Raw genomic sequence first — 18,726 nt, 5'->3', positions numbered from 1 at the left:
AAAAGTGGTGAATTGTAAAAATTTAAATTGTATATATATATATATATATATATATATATAGAGAGAGAGAGAGAGAGAGAGAGAGAGAGAGAGAGAGAGAGAGAGCGTTATAGATATATAGATAGATAGATAGATAGATATAGATCTATCTATCTACATATCACACATACATACACACACATATATACATAGACACAGACAGGTCAAAGATATCATCATGATGAACGTTAATCATAATTTCTAATTATATGATATGAACATGTTAACAGCAGCATATGGGGAAGAGAAGTAACAAACCTGATCAATCTTATTCTGTAGGTGGTGTACATGCAGCAGCACACACACACACACAGTCAAGCCCTTGCCCCCCCCCCCCCAAAAGTGCAAAGACATTAGGCCCATTCATATATTCTGTTCAACACTCGCACAATGGGTGTACAATGTACAAAGGTACAGTCCAGATCTGTACACAGGTACAGTCATTCACATGTTATGTTGAACATAGGTAGAGCAGTACACTTTCTATCTGTACCATGTATTTGAAGGGCCAGAATCCAGGTTACTTTTAACATGAGCCCAGGTACAGTCATTCGCACAAACATGTACAAGTGTACAGCATAATGTGTGAATTGGCCTAAAGCAGGTCAATGAATGAATAGAGAATTTGGGGACATGGAGTATATCTGAACAATGAGGAGAATATAAATGCAAGGAATAGGAGAGGGGAATAGAAAGTGAAACCAAAAGTGGATAGAACTTACTCATGCAGTCCTGAGCAGTGTTCCGTCTAATTTTTTTTCATCTGTGCACAATGAGTTTTGTTCTGTGTGGCAGTATCAAGGCAGTGTGAGCACACATGCATTCAGAATGGGGCCTTCTTGATTCAATCTGAGCAGAATCTAAAATTAACGGAGCGGACATTAAAAAAACCTTGTTAGATGGTACATGTGCACACCTTAGAGGGAACACTGGTCCTGAGGAAACTTTTTCCAAGTGTATCCTTCATTGTAGAAAGAAAATACCTATCATGGCAGCAGGCTGTAAAAGAGACCCCATTTGGGAATATTTTATTGAAGTTCCTGTACCTGTGTATAAGACAGGAATGTATGTGAAAACCAGACTGTGCATAAAAGAAATGCAAGGCCTGGTTGCCCGAATGCAACAACATTATCAGATGTGTGCACCTATTATTATAGTGTGTACCTACCATATAAAAATGAAACCTACAGTACATCCTAAAGGTCAAATTCCTTTTCTGCACAACTTCAGCAGCAGTACTGGAAGTTAACTGGACTGAGAGAAAAGCGCCTGAGATGACAGGGAGGATCAATTTTATTTATCCATATACCCCTTTGGATGCTATAATCACTACCTTCCCTCCCCCATCACGGTATACATGAATGGGACAGAAGCATGATTATACAAACATGGCTGCTACTGCATAGGTTCCATCTGTCCCTACTTACCAGGGACAATCACTGTTTTCTGGAATCTGTCTCTGGAAAACCACTGTCCCTATTTTTTTCCTCTTGGGGTTGCCTTCTTAATTTCCCCCCCACAATTTGCTAGAGTTGTAGTTCTTCAGGTTTCAGTCTCTTCCCCAGAGTCTCTAGAAATTAAATCTCCAAGTGGGTGAGTATGTCATGTCTCTAGTGCACCTAATGTCAATGGGTACACAGCACTAAAGTTCACAGCATATAGTGGATGGAATCTAGTCTTCACCAATGTGTAATAGTGGGTGGGGGAGCTTGGGCAGTAATCCTTGGTATGAGAATTGGTTGTTAAAAGTGTATCTCAGAGTTCACCTGCAAGATGTTGGCAGGTATGGGCTTGGCTCATTGCCTATGCTAATCTGGAATAATGTGCTCTGCATGCACTTTATTACCTGGTTTCCATTTATGGCATGGTTGTAATCAGAACTGTATGCCATGTCCCCACGCTGGTTGGCAATGCCCTACATATTCATGAGCATGTCCTTATTTTCATTGGTAAAATGTTGGAGGTCATGCCATTTTCACATGTAGTCTGAGCCCTAAATATATTTTCATTAATATAGGCTTCAAGAAATTTCTTTCTGCAGGTACCATAGCAATTGGAGTTGTGAGAACTACTTGTAGAGCATGCTTTGGTCAAATGTAAATATGAATTTAAGACTGCACCCCTATACAGACTAAAATTCTGCAAACCCTATTGAATTTAGTAGGACTTATTTCCTATGTAAATCCACTTAGGGATGAGTTGCATGTACTGAAAGTGTAACTCGACATTTTTGGCACAGTCCCATAAATACTTTGGGACTCATATATCCAAGCATCCTTATTTACAATGCTGTCATCAAGGCTACTGCACAAGCTTACAAAAGCATGTGTTCCTATACCTGATAATGCAGATTATATAAACGCTCCAGCTCGCATCTTATGTAGAAACTGATCCTGGGTTCTACATTCTGCTGGATTGAGGCAGGGAGCTATGAAAGAAAGACAGGAAGATATATTAATGCCTGCAAAAGTAGTGATCCGCCTATTATTATTTTTAATTTTATATGGGCAAGTGCTTTGTTTGTGGCCACTGTTGGCTCTTTCAGCTCTTTTGCTGGTTTCTTTGCCTCTGCAAAAGCATTTCAAGATGGCAGTAAATGGCATAACTGTCCTGAGCGGTAACATCAGGGGTGAGGATAGCTGAGCTGCTGCAGAGATCCAGAATCCTCAAAAGGGCCCACTGCTGATTTATTTAGCATATTTGTATACCACCCAAAACTCATTTCTCTGGATGGTTTACAATAAAACAACACAGATTTAAAAGGAAGTTACAACATTAAAACAAGGATAAATTCTGTGTCTAAGAAGTCTATGTCACAGCTCAGTCTCAACCAGCCCTGTGATCTTAAGCTTGACCGCTGCCACCAAGTAGACTTTTGTATTTTATTCTGGCTGTGTCTACTGAAACAGCCTTCCAAATCTCTGGTTTTCTCAAAGTAAGGTAGGGTGGAAAGCGTTGGGTGGGAGGAAACAGACTGAAGCGACAAATCTTTAAATGCAAAACAAGAAAATTTTACTTTAAAATAGTTCAATTCTAAACAGTAGTTCTTTTGGAAATTTTAGCACAAAGAAACAGCAGCCAAATTAGTATACGGAATATGAGAAAAACATCCAATCTAACCTGCACCTAATACTGTGCCCTAGCTCAGAGTCCTTACTTAGTCTTCCTATAATCACTTCTAGTCAGCTTCTGCAGTGAGCCTGGCTTTCTCAGCCTCAGGTCTTGATCTTTCTATCCAGTTCTGGTGGTTCAATTCCAGGCTGTTCTTTCAGCTGCTTTGAGAGTGATTCAGTGCTTCTGAATCAGCTCGACACTCTTTCAGCTCAATACTCCCAGTGATTTCTCAGTTCTAACTTCTCAGCTCTTCCATCCTGGCTCTCCAAGACTCTAGCTTCAACTCCAACTGGAATTTGCACTAACCAACTTGTACTCCTTGAACTTGGACTAACTTCAGCACTTCAGCTCTCCAACTTTTCAACAAAGACTGCCATTCCAGCTTCAACTCTGACTTCCACTCTGACTCTGACTAACCCTTTGCTGCCAACAAGCCTTCTTTTATTCTCTTTCTCTCCCTCCAAATTTTCTAAACAACCCATTCAAAAGAACTCAAGTTCTCCCCATTATTTTAAAACATATCCAATCAAATCAAACCCTCTCTTCCCTCCAAAATTTAACCAGTGCAATGCTTCCCCCTCCCAAACCAAGCTGTAGAAAAGGAGCTGTGAACATTTGACCCCTGCACAGCTTTTTTTAAACACAGAACATAGGGAATAAGCAAATATATAGTCAGTACAGAAATCTGTAACTCAAGAAGTGGAGGTTCAGGCCTCATCCCTTCACAGTCTAACTCCTAGAAACCACCTCCAGGTATATAGCCTTTTTGTGGTGGTAACAGAGTGAATCTCTCCAGGTCTCCAGCAGTTCTCTCCATAAAGGGCAGCTTGCTGAGGGCCCTCTGAAATCAGCAGCACTCTGTCCTACATTATGTCCCAGTCAACTAGGGACTTATACATGAATCCTTGTCGGTTTGTCTAAAAAGATGTTCCAGTGATGGTGGTTGGGAGCAGAGAAGCGGCAGGAACAGCAGTGCTTCACTCTCTCCCTGTCCACTGTTCCTGCTCCAAATGCCCCCCTGGCCCTTCAGCTAATAGGGGTTTTAGTGGAGGAAAACATAGCATATGGACCTGCTATCACAACATACAGTTAGGTCCTCAGACTATCCCCGTATGGACTGTGGATTCCCTAAGCTGGGTGTGGACCATCTCTCACTTAGAATTCAAACTGAAGCTGTAAGTACCTAGAGATGTACATATCTGGCAGTATTAAAAAATATGATAAATAAATAAATAAGTGTACTAAGATTGTGTAGGCTGAGCTAAAGTACAGCATTTCATGCTTTTCATTTATTTTCTTATTCTCAGGGTCAAGTAAGCTCCCACCAGTGAGCAGACAGATAAATGAAGTTGCTAAATGGAAGAAGCAGTGCCTTGAACAGTATGGAATGCTCCATATTCTTTTCCTTTGAAGACTGTAATGATTACATCAATGCTATTTTTGCCTAGATTCAAGAGGAGAAAACACCTGAAACCAGGGGCTAATTATTCATTAGGTTCAAGGTTCTCTTACTAGGAGGTAGGATCCAGGGGAGCAGCACAAAACACATGGAAAAGAAAGGGGTGTGTGAGAGAGGAGGAGGAGGAGGAGGAGGAGAGGAGGAGGAGGAGGAGAAAGAGAAATAAAAGGTCTAGGGAGGGAGGTGCTCTTGAGGTAAATTCAGCCTTAAAATCAGAGAATGGCAGTTGGAAGGGGACCTTGGCGATCAGCCCCCACCTCAGTGCCAGAATCTCCTATATCATCCCTGACAGATGGCTGTTGGGCCTCCATTTAAAAACCTCCCATGAAGGAGACACTACCAGTGCACAAGGCAGACTGCTCTACTCTCAAACAGTTCTTACAGTTAAGAAATTATTCCTAACATCTACCCTAAATCTGCTTCCTTTTGATTTCTAGCTATGAAATTCTATAGGGAGATCCCTAAGGGCTTGAGAGGTCAGGGGTTGTTTTGCTCCTCATGCACAATGGTCACAATAGTCTTTGGGAACGGGATGGAAGAGTCTGGGCTTTAGCTTAGCAACACCTGTCTGACCCCTTTGGGCTTAGAATTCTCCATTGTCCTGCCTCGGTTCTCAGGTCCCTGAAGGGCTAGTTGTCTGCAGGGAGCAGGAAATTAGGACTTAATTGGGACTCCTCTCTCCCTTGTCTGAGAGGGATGGAAATTCTTTCAAGTGCCTCTGGAAGTCTGCCAGCTTTGACAGAGAGGAATGGAACGCACTCTCTGTCTAGATCCTTGGGGGGTGGGTGTAGGATCCCTAGTCTGAGGCTCTCTGGGCAAGGGAAAGATCCCTGCTCCAATATGGGTGGTTTGGACCTTGACCAGCAGAGATGCATGACATTTTTCTACTTTAAGTAATGTGTCTCAGGCAGTGGGGGGATCCAGTGACTCATGATCAGAGCCACTAGAACAGGGGTTCTCAACCTTGGGTCCCCAGATGTTGATGGACTTCAACTCCCATAATCCCCGGCCAAAGGCCATTGGGGCTGGGGATTATGGGAGTTGAAGTCCATCAACATCTGGGGACCCAAGGTTGAGAACCCCTGCACTAGAAGAACCACATGCCCTTTTCTTGATGTGCCTTCAGGGAATTGGTATGTGTGGTGGTTAGAACATAAGAACAGCCCTGCTGGATCAGGCCCAAGGCCCATCTAGTCCAGCATCCTGTTTCACACTGTGGCCCACCTGATGCCACTGGAAGCCTACAGGCAAGAGTTGAGGGCATGCCCTCTCTCCTGCTGTTACTCCCCTGTAACTGGTATTCAGAGGCATCCTGCCTTTGAGGCTGGAGGTGGCCTATAGCCCTCTGACTAGTAGCCATTGATAGACCTCTCCTCCATTAAGCTATCCACACCTCTCTTAAAGCCATCCAGGTTGTTGGCTGTCACCACATCTTGTGGCAGAGAATTCCACAAGTTGATTATGCATTGTGTGAAAAAGTACCTCCGTTTGCTGGTCCTAAATTTCCTGGCAATCAATTTCATGGGATGACCCCTGGTTCTAGTGTTCTGTGAGAGGGAGAAGAATTTCTCTCTATCCACTGTCTCTATACCATGCATGATTTTATAGACCTCTATCATGTCTCCCTGCAGTCATCTTTTTTCTAAATAGAACTGCTTGCTCCTACATCTGAGAATGGCAGCATTTTCTGGCCTTGATACAGGAGAGATGTGGGGGGAGGAGAAGGTGAAGATGCCCCAAGTGATCTTTCCCATTATTGAAACTGATCTCATCATGCTTGCTCAAATCCTTGTTAAGTTCTACGCCCCCCCCCCGCCCCCAACCACCACCACTTTGCAAATCAATTGACAGATCTCAGGATGAAGTGCTTCCCTGTCTGATAAGCAGCGGGAAAAGGGGGTCTTGGAGTAATATGGGACTTTGGTGGGTAGATACTTTTGTAGGGGAGAAGTGGTAAGTAAGAGAAGAGTTAAATTTCCTCATGTCTTGTTTGGTCTCAAGTCTTAAACCACAGGAAAACACTGGACTTCTGTTCTCTGTATTGTCTAGTATTTCTGGGTTACAGCCACAATATGTGTGCTAAAGAAATAGTGCCATCGTGCGGTTAGAAAAAATACCTTCCATGAGAAATCATGACAGGTGTGGTTGTTGATCAGAAAGGCATGGAAACTCATCATGGTTCTCTTTGTAAGTTAGTGCCAATTTGAAGCACCCATGTCATGCAACAGAGGGCCGAAATAGAGAGGATGTTAAATAATGATGTTTTATAACCTTCAAGTTTATTTTTATTTTAAAATAGCAGACACACATGGGCCAATTAGGATTGGGTCTGTGGCATGGAGCTGCCTAATGGTGCAGCAGGGAAATGACTTGACTAGCAAGCCAGAGATTGCTGGTTCGAATCCCCGCTGGTACCTCTATTGGGCAGGAGTGATATAGGAAGATGCTGAAAGGCATCATCTCATACTGCACAGGAGATGGTCATGGTCAACCCCTCCTGTATTCTACCAAAGACAACCACAGGGCTCTGTGGTTGCCAGGAGTCGACACCGACTCAACGGCACACTTGACCTTTGCCTGTGGCATGGAGGTAGGGGGTGACTTTGCCAACCTTTGAAGGTGCCATTTGCTGCCATGGCACCTTTTGGGGGCATTTAGCAGCTCTGTGGGGATTTGGGGCAAGAAAATGGGATTAAACACCCCCTATTTCTCTGCACTACTACTACTAATATTTAGACTAGACAATAATGTGTTCAGTGTCCCAGGTGGTTTGTCCATTCTCAATACAGAGCAACGTGTAGTAGTGAAATTGTAGTGTGCGAAATTGTTCTGTTTTTGCTACAGTTTTGTGGTTAAAACGCTGGGGAAGAGGCATAGAACAACAGAAAGCAGGACCCATGATCTTTGGAGAGAATTGCTGTTACCCCAGAGCAACCCAACTGTATTGAGTCAGAGCGAAACTATCACAGTGGAAGCCCTTGGCCAAGTGCTTTTGTGGGGCCACTTAGTGCCAGTAGGGGATGGGGCAGCTGTGCTAGCAGCCACCATCTCCCCCTGCCTCCGTAATCCAGTGCTCCCACCAGTGCATCACTGAATACACTGGTGGGGGCATTGCATTATAGGTTTTTTTAATAGCATATGCAGTGCCATTAGGTGGCTGCAGCTGCACCGGCAGCCCCAATTTTTTTGTTATACAGTTATGCAACACCCCTGCATCACTGGATGCAATGGCAGGGTGCAAGCCCTGTACTATAGGAAAATGAACATGGTGGTCACCAGCATGGGTGCTGAAGAGTTCTCTGAGCTGCCACTAAGATAAGCCCCCACAAGAGTTTGCAGGATGCGTGCTTTGGAGATTCCAGCAGTAGCCTGGAGTGCTGGTTGGTGGCCACCATTTTTTCACCAGGGTCTCAGGAGTTGGCCATGGTCCCCTTAACAGGCTTGAGCCCTCAGCCATTGCTCAGGTTCAGTGTGCTGCTCTGTTCAGTCTATTTTATCTCAATCCCTCAGTCCACACTGAGCTGCAAAGCAGGTAAAATACATTTATTGAATTTGCTTGGAAGTTTTGAGACTCTTTCAATTTCTTTTCTTTTAGGGGTATTTGCCCAGAGGATGACAAAGGAAAAATAAGTTTTATTGCCTACATGGATGAAATTGCTGCTTGTTTAGGCGTTAAGCCTAACATGCCCTTGCTCTTCCTATCCGATCCCAAGCTAGCCTTAGAAGTTTTCTTTGGCCCCTGCACAGCATACCAGTACCGCCTGAATGGACCTGGAAAGTGGGAGAAAGCCCGAAGTGCAATCCTGACTCAGTGGGACCGAACTCTAAAGCCTCTGAAGACTCGGGTCATAGAGGAACATCCTAAACACTCTGTGGTTTCCTACTGGATTAAAATCTTTGGCCTGCTTACAGTTTTTGGGGTTGCCTTGCTTGCTTTTAAATACTCATCTCCTTCATGGTTACCTTTACCAGGCTAAAGTGAAGGGAGAGGTGCCCCTTACAAGTTACATTTGTTTAATGCTTTGAAAATTGTTTGGTGAGCACATCTGGATGCACATTGGTTTAAAAAAAAAAAACTGATCACAGAATGGAAGTTATGGATAATGAAGACTCCTGGCCAACATTAAACATGATTTTTATTTCTGATATGTATTTAATTCATTTGAATGTCAATTTAATAAAATTATAGACATTAAGAACAGTTGTCTCATGTTATCTCACTTTAAAATAGCAGCCAGAGAAGAGGCCCAGTCTATAAGGAGATTGCAGCACAGTTAAGAGGACTGATTCTTTGCCTCCACATGGTTTTCCCATTGAAAGTCACCACCCACATAGTAGCTATTTGCTCCCAAAAGGTGCAATGCAGCACATTATCAGCTTTTCAGCCTCACAATTTTTAAGTCTCTATGATAGAAATTCCTCCCTCCATACTAACTGAAGAAGTCATTATGATAATAATTGGTCCCTACCCTTCTTATCCACATCTACCCCAAGATGCTCCCACTGTGGAGCATCTGGTGGGCCACTGTGTGAAACAGTATGCTGGACTAGATGGGCCTTGTGCCTGATCCAGCAGGGCTGTTCTTATGTTCTTATGCAGAGGCACCACTGCAGCACACCAGGGATGTGTATTCTGGATGTACACATGTGGACAACTTTGTTGGTAATAATAATAATAATAATAATTCAATTTCTATACGGCCCTTCCAAAAATGGCTCAGGGCGGTTTACATAGAGAAATAATAAATAAATAAGATGGATCCCTGTCCCCAAAGGGCTCACAATCTAAAAAAAACATAAGATAGACACCAACAACAGTCACTGGAAGTACTGTGCTGGGGGTCGATAGAGCCAGTTACTCTCCCCCTTCTAAATAAAGAGAATCACCATGGTAAAAGGTGCCTCTTTGCCAAGTTAGCAGGGTACCCTTACAGCTCATTGAAAAAATGTTTCATGCCTCCTGAAAAGTGATTAAATGAAAAGCAATTGTCCCATGTAGACCTGCATGCCTTTGATATGTCATTGAGTAAAGCAAAGCAAGTGTGAAAAGAGATAAAGTATTGCTTATTCTACAAAGATATTCTAAAGTGGCCTGGACACATTTGTTGGTACCCCTAGAAAAGATCATAAATAATTGGATTAGAGTGATTTTTCAAATTCACTGTTTTCTTTCATTAGTCTCACACATGTCTTCTTCAATCATGCAATCAGTCATTCAGACTATTTAAATGGAGAAAAGTAGTCACTCTGCTGTTTGGTATCATTGTGTGTCCCACAATAAACATGGACCAGAGAAAGCAAAGGAGAGAGTTGTCTGAGGAGATCAGAAAGTAAATTATAGACAAGCATGTTAAAAGGCAAAGGCTATAAGACCATCTCCAAGCAGTCTGATGTTCCTGTGACAACAGTTGCAAATATGATTAAGAAGTTCAGGGTCTATTGGACTGCAGACAACCTCCCTGGACATGGCCACAAGAGGAAAATCAACCCCAGAATGGGCAGAAGGATAGTGAGAATGGTAGACAAAAAGCCAAGGACAACTTCCAAAGAGATACAAGCTGAACTCCAAGGTCAAGCTCCATCAGTGTCTGATCGCACCATCCATCACTTTTTGAGTGACAGTGGGCTCAATGGAAGAAGATCCAGGAGGACTCCAGTGTTGAAAGAAAAACATAAAAAAGCCAGACTGGAATTTGCTAAAATGCATATTGACAAGCCACAATGCTTCTGCGAGAATGTCCCTTGCACAGATGAGACAAAACTGGAGCTTTTTGGCAAGTCACATCAGCATTATGTCCACAGATGAAAAAAATGAAGCTTTCAAAGAAAAGAACACCAAACCTACTGTGAAACATGGAGGAGGCTCCATTATGTTTGGGGGCTGCTTTGCTGCATCTGGCACAGGGTGCCTTGAGTCTGTGCAGGGAACAATGAAATCTCAAGACTATCAAGACATTCTGGAACGAAACGTACTGCCCAGTGTCAGAAAGCTCAGTCGCAGGTCATGGATCCTCCAACAGGATAATGACCCAAAACACAGCTAAAAGCACCCAAGAATGGCTAAGAACAAAACAATGGATTATTCTGAAGTGGCCTTCTATGAACCTTGATTTGAATCCTATCAAACATCTATGGAAAGAACTGAAACATGCAGTCTGGAGAAGGCACCCTTCAAACCTGACACAGCTGGAGCAATTTGCTCAGGAAGAGTGGGCCAAACTACCTGTTGACAGGTGCAGAAGTCTCATTGAGAGCTACAGGAATCGCTTGTTTACAGTGATTGCCACTAAAGGTTGTGCAACAAAATATTAGGTTAAGGGCCCCATCATTTTTGTCCATGCCATTTTCATTTGTGTTATTATCTGAAATATTCTGTTGCATCAAAACTCTAAAACAAAGTCTGATTTTTTGTTACATGCGGAATAAACAATGATGGGTGCCAATTACTTTTGTCAGTTTCAAGTTATTTCGGAGACAATTGTGGGTTCTTCTTTTTTCGTGGAGGGGTACATACACATTTGTCCATGTGTGTATAGTCATATGCACATGGGAATGTTGAGGCACTTATTCAGCTAGCTATATAGATCTTATTATGCAAAAGTACCAGCACATCCAGAGCCGAAGCCAAATTATTTCTACCTGCGTACAAGTATCAGGCAGGCTCAGGTGGCCTCTTCCAGCAACAAGCTCTCCAGAGCAAGAGAAGCCATAGTATACCGTTGGCAGAGGTCAAGAAATGTTGGCTCTCTTCACCAGTGAAACAAAAATATTTTACTCTTCAAGCTATGTTGGTACATTACTCATCAGGAATCTTTTCACTCATCAGGTATCATTTTTCACATATAGATAAGTAGACTAGTGGATTTCCTAAACCCCACTGGTAACACTTGATTGATCTGCAGCATCACCTGACTTCCCACTGCATGGGCTACTGTGTCAAACTCACAGCTGGAATGGTCATTAGTTAATTTATGTATCTATTAAAGCAAGTAGATCCCACCTTTCCACTGAAAAACACTCAAGACGCACCATTACAGAATTAACTTTCTACACAACACCCACAATCACTCTGCATGGTCCTTCAGGCAGCTGAGTATAGGAAGGCACTGCAGCTTATGGAGGTCCCTTGGTGGTGCTTTGTTTTCTCTGTTCCTTTTTGGGTTAGAGCCTGTGGTGGATCCAGACCTGTTTGAAGAGATAAGCAAAATTCCAGACTAACCCATCTCTTTGTTGTCTATGTAGAAAGTGTCCAGTCATATTTTTTTCATCTTTCCCAGGGTGGAAATGAGAGCTGTCCACAGAAATCAATGGAGAATTCCAAAGTTGTAACCTAGCTGTGAATGGACAGGAAATGTCAGAAACAAAGGGGAGCTTTAAAGATAAAAGTCCCTGTTCTTTCTTATCACGTCTTATTTCACATGACTTTTTGAATTTTTAAAAACATTTTGAAAATCGCTCTGCCAACTCTGTCCACTATCTGTCCACTATCTGCATATTGCGTGTGTCTGTGGGGGTGACTTATGATAATGTAGCCCACTGTCACTATTAGAGGTTAGAGATGCAGCTGAGGAGTTTGGATTTCCATCCCCAAATCCACCGTATATGACACCTCTCAAGTTGCCATCGATCTACTTGAACTGTCCCCTTAAGACCCCCTCCCAACTCCAATACAGCGCCAAACTGCAAGCTGAAGCCATATGCTCCATTGATCTGTACGCAGCAGCGTTGCGCTTTTAAATGTTCAAAGACTCCAAACAATTATTTTTCCCCCTCATGAAATAAGACTTGAGATAGAAAGAGCAGGAACTCCTGTCTTTGCCGCTGTCTTTTTGTTTCTAGTTGGGCAGCCCGCTGCTCACTTACAGTTAAACTGAAATCTCCTGGATTGCGCAATTGATTTCTATAGAAATCTCTCACTTCCGTCCGCCAGGAGAGGGAGGAAGAAGAAAGAAAGGACCGGAAGTTGAATCTTGTGATTCCCGTCTCGCCATCAACTCAACTCTATGGAAAGAGGTAGCCGCAACTGACTTCACGTGGTTCTCAACCGCTGCGTGCGTGGTGAAGTCACGGGCTTGGCTGCCCGCCATCTTGGCCCGCTCTGTGTGGAAGCGGCTGGGGTGGTTGCTCCGGACTCGGACTCGGTAAGTGCGCTTTTAAAGCGGAACGAGGACGCTTTACAATGGCGTGGTAGAGTGCAGTGGGGAGAGCGCGGGGTTAGTATAGCCAGTGCTGACGGCCATGAAAACGTCGAGCTCGGATACCGGCCCAGAACCGTTGAGTGGCCTGGGGCGAGGGCGGGCGGTAGGCCCTGGCAAGACCGGAGAGCGCCTGCCGGGGGCAGTGGGAGAGACCGCCCCAGCTCCCTGTCTCCAGAATCGGCCTTTAGGACGGGATGGAGAGAAGATGCTGCTTCTTCCCCATCCCGATCCTTAACTGGGCTTGGCCCGGAGGAGGACTGGTAGGAAATAGTACGGCAGAGAGAGAGCGTTTCTCGCCCTGAGAAGAGCGCAGCATTTGGTGTCTGTGTTTCCAATGCCTCCTATTGGAGGCACAGAATGCTGCGTTGCTCTTATTCTCTTTGAGGGTTTTCGACGCCGTTTCCTCTCTCTCTCCCCTCCTCCATTTTCCCAGCCTTCCGATTACCCTTCCGCCTCCCCCCCCGCGACATTCCTGGCGTGTCTCCCCCCCCCGCCTTATCCGCTTTCTCTTAACTTCCGGTGTATCTCCCTCCAGATTTCTTTCTTTCCTTGTAGGAAAAATGAGTAACCTCTCTGACTAAGCTCCGCTAGTGGTTGCTCAAGGCTGCAATCTCTATGCATTTTTAATTTGGGTGTAAGCCCTATTGTGAGGTTTAAAGCAGGGTTGATTTGATTTAAATCAAATTAAAGATTTACATCATGATTTAAATTGCTTCACAGGACTCAATTTTAATGATTTAAATCACGATTTAAATTGCTAGGAAGATTGTATTTAATCATTTTCTATAAATGTACATTCTTGTTGCCAAATATAACCTTAATTCATATTTTGAGATAGATGTAGGTTTCATTTTAAGAAGGTAGGTATATGCTACAATAGGTACACACTTCTTCTAATGCTATTTCATTCGGGCAACCAGGCTTTACATTTTGTTGTTGCACTGTTTGCTCTTTGCATACATGCCTTTCTTACCCATAGGTACAGGAACTTCAATACAATATTCCCAAATCGGGTTTCTTTTACAGCCTGCTGCCATGATAAGTGTCTCCCTTCTATAATGAAGGATACATTTGGAAAAGGTGTTCTCAGGACTGCATGAATATGTTCTCTAATCACTATTGGTTTCACTTTCTATTCCCCTCCCCATCCCTTGCATTTATATCCAGACTTCTCTGTGCTCAGATCTGCTCCATCCCCCCAAATCCTCTAGTCATTCATTGACCTTTGTCTTTGCTTTGGGGGGTGCCTGTGTGTGTGTGCTGCACTACTATCTGCAAAAGAGGACTGATCAGATCTGTTGTCTCTCCTCTTCATATACTGCTGTAATATAATTATGATTAATGTTCATGATCCATTATTTAAAAAATGATTTTATCAACCCTGGCTTAAATACAAATACGACTATTTATATACCACTTTTTAAAACAAGTTCCCAAAGCAATTTACACAGATATTAATAAAATGGCTCCCTTCCCCAAAGGACTCTTAATCTAAAAAAGAAATATAAGATAGACATCAGCAATAGCCGCTGGAGGGATGGCTACTGAAGCCTGCAAGGCCATGTAAAGACAGATGAAACTACAAATCCTTTTAGCTGGAAATAGATCCCCTTGAACACAAGGGGTTTATTACCAAAATAATTTGTGGCTATGATGCTTAGTTTTGTGCTACCTTAAAAACTAAAAGGTTCATTATGTAACAAGCTTTTGTAGACTAAAGCCCACTTCATCAGATGTGTGCATGAAATGTTATCCTCGGGTTGTGTGTGTGTGAGATTATTATATTTCCTTCGGTTCTTAAGGTAACCTGTCATGCACCAGACAAAGTGGCTCCCAGCAGTGCTCTCTCTATTTATCTTTGTGCAGAATGAGTATTGTTCTGGGTGGCACTATCAAGACAGTATGTGCACACCTGCATTCAGACTGAGGCCTTCCCAATTCAGCCTGAGTAGGATCTAAAATTAACTGAGTGGACATCAAAATAACACGTGAGTGGGTGCACATGCGCACACCTTAGAGGGAACATTGGCACCTAGTGTGATAATAAATCTGTATTTTTAAAAGTGCCACAGAGGACCTTGCTTTTGCTGCAGCAGGGTAATATGGCTACTCAGCTTGGACTCAGGTGGATGGTTGCAAACTTTTGCATGGTCATCTTGGACTCAGTCTAATGAATATAGTGAAATTTACTTCCTAGTAATGAAGAGGATTGAGGGTATAAGACTTAACCCATGCAGTACCATGACTAGGCTATGTTGAAATTATTTTAGCTCACTGGAGGAGGGTGTTGATGTGGGAGCTTAATGTTAACACATTTTCTTAACTTCTAATGTTTAAGGTCAACAAAGAATTGGGTCTTCCCCCAGCATGTGTTTTATTTATTTGATATTGTGTTCTACCTTATTGCACACAGTTTCAAGACCGCTAACTTTCTAGCAAACAGTTAAAACAAGGGGAAATACTACAATAACAGGAAAGGAAAGAAACACCCAGAAACATTTATTTCCTAAAACAAGGATCCTAAAAATAAGAAACATTGTTGATCTTCATTAATTGTGAATTAATTGTCCCAGAAGGTAACTGTAGTGATCAGTCAATCCTCTACCTAAAGTTAACAGGGAGTGAACCATTGTCTTGACTTGTCTTGTGAACTCCAGTGTGTACACCAGGTGGGTGAGACCCAGAGAGTGGTTGCAGGGAATTCTAGGAACAAGAAGGCAGTCTTTGTTGGAGAGAGGTGTGTGCGGAAAGGCTTAGTGAGAGGCAATGGAATTTGTGTTCTCATGATCAAAGCCAGCATGAAAGTTTCTCTCATGAAATAACTGTAGATCCTTAAAAGAAAAGATTGCTGGAGGCTTGAATTCTCTTCTGGAGTTTGGTGAGTTCAAGGGAAAGGGAAGTTTAGTTTAGGAAAAGGTTTGTTTAATCAGACTTTGTGTTAGAATTTCTGTTTCTTTTGGGGGGGGGGTGTTTTGCATATTCCTGATACTCTTCTATTATAGTTACCTGCACCTTAATTGAAATAAGAAACACTAGCCTACGCCCATCTGACCTAGGGCATTGTAAAAGACTTTATAAACATTTAAGCGTGCTTAAAGACAACCTATTTTTAATCTTATTAAGTATTCTTAACTGTATCTAAAAGTTAGAAAGCCTCAGCCTGCAGACATTGAATAAAACTTTTTTAAAAAGTTCTTTTCTTTGTAGAAGCCTTTCTGAGTTGGGTTTTAACTCAGGAAAAGGGGGGCAAAGATTTTCTCTGGTGCAAGCATGTCCTCAGACGCTCAGCAACTATCAGTTTTCTCACCACGTGTGCAGTGTTGCCTCGGAAGAGGGATTCCCAGATGTTGTTGACTACAACTCCCAGTATCCGCAACTGCAATAGCCTTTGCTTGAGGATTATGGGAGTTGTAGTCAGCATTTGGGAATCCCTGTTAGAGGGAACACTGTATGTGTGGGCTTGCACATGGAAGATTTTTATACTCGTCCAATAGCAAAATAAAGAGAGTTTTCCTTGAGATTCCACTGCAGGGAGGTTTAAGCTCTGTCAATAAGAGGGGTGGTGGCGGCAGCCTTTAGAACCTACCAATAATATAGAATAGCTTTAAGAGAAGCCTAGCCAGGCAGCTCAAACAGGGATGATTCAGCATTTCTTTTCCTCACGTGAGCTTGCTCTGAGACAAAGGCTTTAATCCGCTGCAGTAACTGAATCTGATTCTGTTCCTTATAACTTTAATGCACTTTGGCCCAAATGTTAAAATGATTCATGATGTAGTAGTTTCCATTTGCACTATTTCCAGTGTTGAGAATTACAGTCGCATGGATGTTTGGGATGTTTTGTCTTGGAAAAATGTTCTATGCCAGTTTTTTAAATAATAATAATAATAATAATAATAATAATTATTATTATTATTATTATTATTATTATGTTTACATTTATATCCTGCTCTTCCTCCAAGGAGCCTAGAGTGGTGTACTACATACTTGAGTTTCTCTTTCACAACAACCCTGTGAAGTAGGTTAGGCTGAGAGAGAAGTGACTGGCCCAGAGTCACCCAGCTACTTTTATGGCTGAATGGGGATTTGAACTCGGGTCTCCCCGGTCCTAGCCCAGCACTCTAACCACTATACCACGCTGGCACTCTTAAAAATATTTATTATATTATATTATATTATATTAACTTCAAATGTGACTTTACTGCTGGCTCACTTGGAATTTCCAGAATTATAATTGAATATTTCAGTGGTAAAGCTAACAACGTCGTGGAAAATATTCACACCGTCTTGTGGTTCACACCATCTTATTACTAACAAAATCCTGAAAGTGATGTTCTTCCAGTGATCTTACTGCATCCCACCCCCAGCATCCACAGTTGATAGTTCTTTATGTTTTCTTGCACAAACTGTCTGAGAGTTCGGGCACTTGCTATTTAGGAATCATTGCCTAGACTTTGAATCCCCTCCCCTGAAGAAATTATAGTATGAATATCTTTTTCACTGTCACCAAGTTTGGCTTAGGAACATAGGAAGCTGCCATATACTGAGTCTGAGACAGACCATTGGTCTATCTAGCTCAGTATTGTCTTCACAGACTGGCAGCAGCTTCTCCAAGGTTACAATCAGGAGTCTTTCTAAGCCCTGTATTGGAGATGCCAGGTAAGGAACTTGGAGCTTTCTGTATGCAAGCATTCAGATGCTCTTCCCAGAGCAGCCCCATCCCCTGAGGGGAATATCTTAGTGCTTGCACATTTAGTCTCCCATTCAAATGTAAACCAGGGTGGACTCTGCTTAGGAAAGGGGACAATTCATGCTTGCTACCACAAGACCAGCTCTTCTCCTTTCTTGTACAAGCTAAAAACTTGCTGCCCTAATAATAAAGGTTGAGAGTCTCAGACTCCTGTAATATTTGTAATTTTGTAATATTTGTAGAAAGATTACAGCCATACCTGTTTCTAATTTCCATGATACTAGGCCCGTAGTGTGAGTGCTTTTGGTTATCAAAAGTCTGACTCCAGGGCTTATAAAGTGCACTTACTGTTACTAATACATACTGCTTCAACGGAATGTTCTCAAAGTGGTTTACATAGAACACTAATAAGATGGTGCACTGTCCCCAAAGGACTCACAAATAAAAAGTACCAGACTCTCTCATTAATGCCAAACCATGGTTTGGTGCTTCCTGTAGACTAACCAGTATCTGCTTGATAAATAGGTGGTCAGTGAGCGAGCAATTACTACACAGATAATGAAGAGAGTGTATCAGGAGGCCTTTGTTTTGTTTGGTCATGGCATGCTTTGATTATGTTGGCCAGCATTCCACCCGCATCTGGTGCAATCCAGGGAAAAACAAACACACTTGATCTATTTGAAGTGTTCCTGTATCTTTACAGAACCATCAGGCCTCTTATTTAAAGAGCTTTAATGTCTTTGCAGTTAGCATCAGTAATAGATTTTTCTGTATTATCTTGTTTTCAAAGCACTGAGACTTCTTAAAAACTAACATAAGGAAGGCCTCTTCCTTGCACTGTTGCCCCACTGGGTGGAATGGAATATATTTTACTTTCTAATGTACTGTCAACAGGAGACTAAGAGGCTTCCCGTAAACTTACCACTCCAGGTGTTAAACTGTTATCAGTTTCTTTATTCTGACAATGAGGTTCCTTTTGAGGAGAAAAATACTATGTTAAATTGCATTATGTAGAGTAACATATCTTTTAAGTGCAAAGGTATAGAAAAAATATATTTAAAATAATTTGTAGCAAGCAGAGCCATACCAACTTTGCAAGTCTTATATTAAAGCAGTGAGAACTCTGCACCAAGAAACATGTGGTACCAATTCTGAGCTCAAAATAAATTCAAATGTATACACCTTGCAAAAATCTTACCCATTGGTATGTTTTATTCTGAACAAAGTAC

At 42.4% G+C, this 18,726-nt stretch overlaps 2 protein-coding genes and 1 long non-coding RNA gene across 13 annotated transcripts in view; 2 read left to right on the top strand and 1 right to left on the bottom strand.

Moving 5' to 3' along the window:
- LOC128352934 (dimethylaniline monooxygenase [N-oxide-forming] 2-like) overlaps window positions 1–11,055 on the top strand; it is a 33,520-nt gene extending 22,465 nt beyond the window's left edge. For 2 of the 3 annotated variants that reach the window (XR_008320717.1, XR_008320716.1), the window contains exons 8-9: window positions 4,461–4,533; window positions 8,208–8,263. Coding sequence is in view for 1 of the 3 variants with exons in the window: in XM_053313521.1 (XP_053169496.1) it covers window positions 4,461–4,533; window positions 8,208–8,589 (455 nt within the window). In the remaining 2 variants the exon portion in view is untranslated. Of the gene's footprint in view, window positions 1–4,460; window positions 4,534–8,207 lie in introns of all 3 variants that reach the window. The other variant, XM_053313521.1, reaches the window with a different exon arrangement.
- On the bottom strand, window positions 415–12,728 carry LOC128352936 (uncharacterized). 2 transcript variants are annotated; one of them, XR_008320719.1, is made up of 4 exons: window positions 12,476–12,728; window positions 11,832–11,946; window positions 2,378–2,467; window positions 415–899 (listed from the first exon to the last, which is right to left on the bottom strand). It is a non-coding gene; the product is annotated as an uncharacterized LOC128352936 (long non-coding RNA). The 2 variants fall into 2 exon arrangements; XR_008320718.1 differs by having other exon boundaries at window positions 11,832–12,579.
- Window positions 12,600–18,726, top strand: part of PRRC2C (proline rich coiled-coil 2C) — a 115,757-nt gene continuing 109,630 nt past the window's right edge. For all 8 annotated transcript variants that reach the window (XM_053313514.1, XM_053313518.1, XM_053313516.1 and 5 more), the window contains exon 1: window positions 12,600–12,753. The gene's annotated coding sequence lies outside the window, so the exon portion shown is untranslated. The remainder of the gene's footprint in view (window positions 12,754–18,726) is intronic.

Source organism: Hemicordylus capensis, chromosome 4 (genome assembly GCF_027244095.1).
Source record: "Hemicordylus capensis ecotype Gifberg chromosome 4, rHemCap1.1.pri, whole genome shotgun sequence".
Lineage (NCBI taxonomy): Eukaryota > Metazoa > Chordata > Lepidosauria > Squamata > Cordylidae > Hemicordylus > Hemicordylus capensis.
The sequence above is the reverse complement of the archived record's forward strand: the minus strand, read 5'-3'. Positions and strand labels throughout refer to the sequence as shown.